Here is a 5,853-nt window from a genome sequence, read left to right as displayed (position 1 = left end):
CCTAACCTACAACAACAGAGGGCCTAACCGCGAACCATGTTCGACGTGTTGCCTTCCTGCCACACTTATGTACGAATTTATAAGTGCAACAGAGAGGCAACAGGCGTGGTTCGCGGTAGGACATCTGTTGTTTTACCCTAACTCCGCAGTTTTCGCGTTTTCCAAGCACTGGAGCAAGCAAAGACAAATTACTTATTTCTTTCCCCCTATTTATTTATTACGGCTCCTTCTGCTTTCGTTATTTTTTGTTTATAAGTGTCATTTGTTTATTTGGCTGAATTATGTACTGCGTTTGTTTCGAGCTTCGTTAATTTAGACCCAATTTTAAGTATTTTAACCGGAAGGTACTTTTTGACGGTTAAAATTAATGTTTGGATAAAAAAGAATAATCTTCTTCTTCCTCGCGTTATCCCGGCATTTTGCCACGGCTCATGGGAGCCTGGGGTCCGCTTGACAACTAATCCCAAGAATTGACGTAGGCGCTAGTTTTTAGCTAGCGACTGCCATCTGACCTTCCAACCCAGAGGGGAACTAGGCTTTATTGGGATTAGTCCGGTTTCTTCACGATGTTTTACTTCACCGAAAAGCAACTGGTAATTATCACATGATATTTCGTAAGTAGGTAGGGTTTCCAAAAACTTATTGGTACGAGTCGGGGCTTGAGTTGCGACCTTCGGATTGAAAGTCGCACGCTCTTACCGCTTGGCCACCAGCGATTAAAAAAGAATAATAAAATGCATAAAGTCGTGGCAAATTTAAAAGCTAAACTAAAAAGGTATCTCAAAAAGTTCCCTACTCTTACTATCGGTACCTATTATAACATAAATATTTAATTCAAGTGCCTAAAGTGCTCCATAGAGAGGACCTTTAAGGAAAGAGGACTATAATTAAATTGATTTACAAGGGACCCTTTTTAGTTACCTACTCTTTTACTTTTTTTATTTCGGGGAACGAAAAGATTGTTTTATACCTATCACGTTGGCAGCAAGCATAGACTAGGAATCCTCTAGACCGAGTTTAGAGCAATTATTTCATGCAACCGATGATGCCAAAAATTAAATGCGGGGGTGCGCGGGACGACGAGGTGAGCGAAGTCCCGTGCCGTGATTGGTCCGTTCAAAGACACGGACGTCACACAAAGACACTTTCGACTCGAACATGGAGTAAAATTACCGTAGGTATGCATGGCAGAGGGGGTAGCGCGACTATGCTCAGTCTGGAGGATGTTTTGTCTGTGGTAGCAAGACTAGCAAGCTTTTAGTTTAAGAGCCACCCCACACTAGCGTCGGCCGGCGTCTAGTCAACTCTATGGCTGCTGCTCGACGCAACGTTGGTGCAACTGCGCAGCGACGCTATTTACCATAGCGCTGACTAGACGCCGACGCTCAAAAGACGCTAGTGTCGGGAGACCAGGGGGCCGATTATTGAAATTCGACCACTCGATTTCGTGTATTTCGTTAAATGATATCTCCACTACTAGGCGTTTAAATTCTACTAATGGAACTGAAATCGAGTGGTCAATACCACTAGATTCCAAATTTCGATCGCTCGTATTTCAAAAATTAGCATTTCGCCGTTTTCCGCCAATTTTCGAGTGGCGAGCGATCGAAATTCAAAAATCGGCCCCCAGAGAGCCTCTGGCCCACTTGCAGCATTCCACTAACCATTAGTCTTAAGTATTTCATTCCGTATGAGGTTGTTGTTTTCTTGCATTAGCTGGGTCTCTATTGACACCCATAAAGTTTTAAGTCATAATAGGTAGGTAATTAATTATACAAGACAATTATTGTATTGTTTACCGCGTTTTCTTTAGTCATAATTTGTTTGATTCAGAAACGCGTCACTTTTCAGGATTGCCATAAAACAAACCTAACGTAACCTATACCTACGATAACCTTACGAAAATCCTGAAAAGTTATTGGTTTCAGTTTTAGGACTAATGATAATATGACTAACGATAAATAATAATTATTACTTAAAACTTTATGGGAAACAAAGGGACCCCTCTGCATTAGCTTCATGTGTCAACTTCGGTTTTATTTGTGTACAGTGTGTATACAAATAAAATCAAATGGAACAAGTACATCTGTCAATCACTATATTAGGTACTTAACAACTTAATAGGTAAGTAGTGCATAATTATTTTCCATCGTATTGTCACGGAAACGTACGAACGTGTCTTGCTATTTCAGTCAGTCTCGGTACAAAAAGTACTGAGGTTGACTGAAGTAGCATGACAAATACGAACGCTTCCGAGAAAATACGCTGGAAAACAATTATGCACTACATCTGTACCTGTATTTAGGTACCTGTGTTTTTTTATAAAATGGAAAAACTGAGGTACATACTTTTAATAAAACAAAAATATATTATACTAGATCTTAATATTTAATCTCAAATAAATAAAATAAACATAGTCTAACGTACAAACTAACATATAACCATTGTAAAAAGTAGGTATACACGATAATCACAAACCATAACATCTACTTTGATCTTAAGAAAATCTAAAGGAGCCCACTGATTAACAGTCCGCAGGACGGTATCGGCCTGTCAGTTAGAACAAAATTTTGACAGTTCCGAACAACAGACAGGCCGATACCGTCCGGCGGACTGTTAATCAGTGGGCTACTTAAAGGAAAGACACTAATTAATAACGAGTTCACCATCATGAGAATGACGAAATAATTCAAATTGTCATCCGATCACTGTCCATCATTAATTTTAAAACATACAATACACTAAAATTATTACACTAAATTAGAAGTACTAGTGCTCGACGCTGCAATAGTATTCGACATGGGCACTTGTTTTATTAAAGTATTTTGAGCTGTGTTCGCCCGACCCACATTCATCATCATCATCTCAGCCATAAGACGTCCACTGCTGAACATAGGCCTCCCCCTTTTTTGGGGGGTGAATGCTATAATCGCCACGCTTGGCAGGCGGGTTGGCGATCGCAGTCGAGTACACCGAATTTGAGGGACGCTGCTGCCCCTCCACCGGTGGTCTTGGACGTGGTTTAAGGACATATCCGGGTCCTGGACGTAGTTTAAGGACATACCCGGGGACCCACATTACTTTGACATAAAGTGCCCATGTCGAATACTAGTGCAACGTCGAGCACTAGTACTTCTACCATAATATATTTCTATATTTTACTTAAGGCAGTAATTCTAGCTCAGGCGGCAAAGGTATGTTCTTCATGACAGCGAACCGTTTGAGGGCATCATATTTGCTCCGGAGAGCCTCTATCTCATCCCGGATGCGGTTATTGTCTTCCTGCATTAGCTCCATGTCGTGCCATTCCTGAGGACACAAAACACAAAAAAATATGTATAGAGTGAATACATGGATAAAACCTACAGATCATTTCAGTTTAGCCCATGGTTGACTGGTAGAGAATGCCTTCTGGCATTTAGTCCGCCATTCGTACATTCGTAATATCTATATTACTATATTCGCAATAAAGTATTATGATTATGATCATGTCATGCGCAACAATATTATAATGGTTCCTCAACTAAATACCACCTCACTCACAACAAAAGTTTTAAGTTTGGGATTTAGTTTATGATTGTTGTTGATGGTTTAATGTTTTTTTCGGATTTAGCATATCTAAATACTTATTTTAAAAGGCAAGTTTGGTAAGCATATAAGCATCCTTTATATTTGAAAATTTTCAGAAACTTCATAGATATTTTTAACTATTACGTTTCGAGTTTTGAAATTGAAATAGCCTTTATTCCTGACATACATTTTCTTTCACATTTTCAGTTCTTACTCTTTTCTTCTCTGTTTATTTTGCTTTGTCAGGCTGTCTTTGACATAGGCCTCCTTCAGGCGGCGCCACTCCTTGCAATTTTTTGAGTCTTCTCCAGTCTTTAGGAAAGTCATCTTCCCATCTTTTGTTCCGATTAAAGTTAGTAATGTTTAATACCTGGCTTTTCTCAGTTTCTAGTTCATCCTTCTGCTCGATTCGTTTGATGCGACATGACGCCGCGTAGCCCCTGTTTTTCAGCGTCCGCCGCCGCTGTTTCATTCTGAAATACAACAAAAAATGTAATTAATAAATAGAAGAAGAAGAAAGTCATTTAAAATGACATTCAAATATGTAGTTAGATACCATTTATGTGCATGGACGTGCTTGAACTGTAGGGGGCAGCACAGGAGCCCCTTTATTGTAAATGTCAAGCTTAAGCTTCCAATGTAGCCCACAAGATGGCAGAACCTACTGTGTACAAGAAAACGTAAGAACCGTAGAGGGCAGTACTTGCTTTGGGCGTGAAGTGTCAATGGACATTTTATGTTTCTGATTCAGGCTACAAGATGGCAGACCCTCCAACACACACGGCCCCTATAGTCTATGTTACCACCATGCCGTAATATCAGTAAGGTGTATGACTTTCAATCCCAAAATCACGGGTTCAATCCACAACTCAATCCAAATCCCTATGAGTTTCATAAGTATAAAATATAATTTACATTACCAGTGAAAAATTGTGAAAACCCTAGACCTAATCCTAATAAACACAATCTCTGGTTGGAAGGTATTCTGTATTCCCTGAGAAATATGACCTGTGTCTTTAAAGCTAGAGTGGATAGGCTATTACGGAACCGGTGAGCTCCATCTTAGCCTTCACTTTCCATCAGGTGTGACTGTGAGCCAATCGCCAATCAGTTTATAAGAAAAAAGTCAGGTGGTAATTTTTGGGAAAACCAATGCTAGCACCAATTTTTGGCAAAACAAATCATTGACTACTTTAGTACGCAACCAGGTATCTACCTGACTATCTGATCCCTGGTCAGCCCTCTCATCTTGAGCTGCCTGTTCAGGTCCCGCACGGAGATGGAGACCAGCTCATCATCGCTGATCTCCGCACAGGGGGTCGGGGACAATGGTGCCTGTAAATGTACACATATTCGTTTTATTTTAACATAAATTTACACATCTGTGCACGTTTTTTTTGTTTTAACATAAATTTACACATCTGTGTGTGTTTTATTTTGTTTGCTTACCTCTAATTTAATAGCGATAGAAATATTTGATATAAATCTTGTGTGTGTGTGTCAATTAAGCCTAGAGAACCAATAGACAAATAATAATAATAATAGATAAATAGAGAAATTAATGCAAACACATGCAGGGAAAGTATTGTGTAGAATCACTTATTTCCATAGAAAGTGTGCAGATCCCCCTTATTTTATATTAAGCATTAGGCTAAGGGTTTCAATTAGGCTAGCTTTTGCTTCTGGCGTCGTTTAGAGAGAGGATAGAAGAAATTGTAAATAGTACACAGTAGGTAATAAACTTTGTTTACAAACAAATTAAACGTAAGTAAACAAAGTACAAACAACAAGCCAATAAAGTACTACAACAGGCATGCCTTTATCGACTTTTTCTGGGCTCGGGAACGCTACGTAGCCTCTTATAAGCGTCATTGTAAAGTTTTTGCAAGTCATGCTCGGAACTTCTAGAATCGTAACCTAAATGCAGGACTGAATAGATACAAACCATGATTGCTTTCCTTCCGCCCAGCTGTTTTAATAAATCATTAGGCATAATAAGTTCGGAAACACCGTTTGGCTGTATTTTTTTGTCGTTTGGACAAAATAAATTCACGAAATTCGTGCAACAAAGTTCAACTCCACAATAATCACAATGACGTCAATGACAATTTCTATTGACAGTTGAACTTTTTTTATAGTGTTGGGACAGATATGCCATTGAATCGGTAAAGTCATAGACTTGGTAAAGTATTACGATGATGTAGATTTATTATATGGCAACAATTTTACTCTACTGACATTCTAGTTGTCTATGAGTAATTTCATTCATTCGCGTTCCCGAGC

The 5,853-nt window shown here is 39.2% G+C and overlaps 1 protein-coding gene across 1 annotated transcript; it reads right to left on the bottom strand.

Annotated features, from left to right (window-relative positions):
- Nucleotides 1-2,367: 2,367 nt before the first annotated feature.
- On the bottom strand, nt 2,368-5,675 carry LOC134676024 (transcription factor MafK). The gene is made up of 5 exons (XM_063534338.1): nt 5,516-5,675; nt 4,787-4,905; nt 3,941-4,043; nt 2,633-3,309; nt 2,368-2,507 (listed from the first exon to the last, which is right to left on the bottom strand). The coding sequence occupies exons 1-4, from the start codon at nt 5,561-5,563 to the stop codon at nt 3,163-3,165; spliced, it is 417 nt and encodes a 138-aa protein (XP_063390408.1). The 5' UTR covers nt 5,564-5,675; the 3' UTR covers nt 2,368-2,507; nt 2,633-3,162.
- Nucleotides 5,676-5,853: the final 178 nt, after the last annotated feature.

This window comes from Cydia fagiglandana, chromosome 23 (assembly GCF_963556715.1).
Source record: "Cydia fagiglandana chromosome 23, ilCydFagi1.1, whole genome shotgun sequence".
Taxonomy (NCBI): domain Eukaryota; kingdom Metazoa; phylum Arthropoda; class Insecta; order Lepidoptera; family Tortricidae; genus Cydia; species Cydia fagiglandana.
Note: the sequence above shows the minus strand (reverse complement) of the source record. Positions and strands in the feature narration are given on the sequence as shown.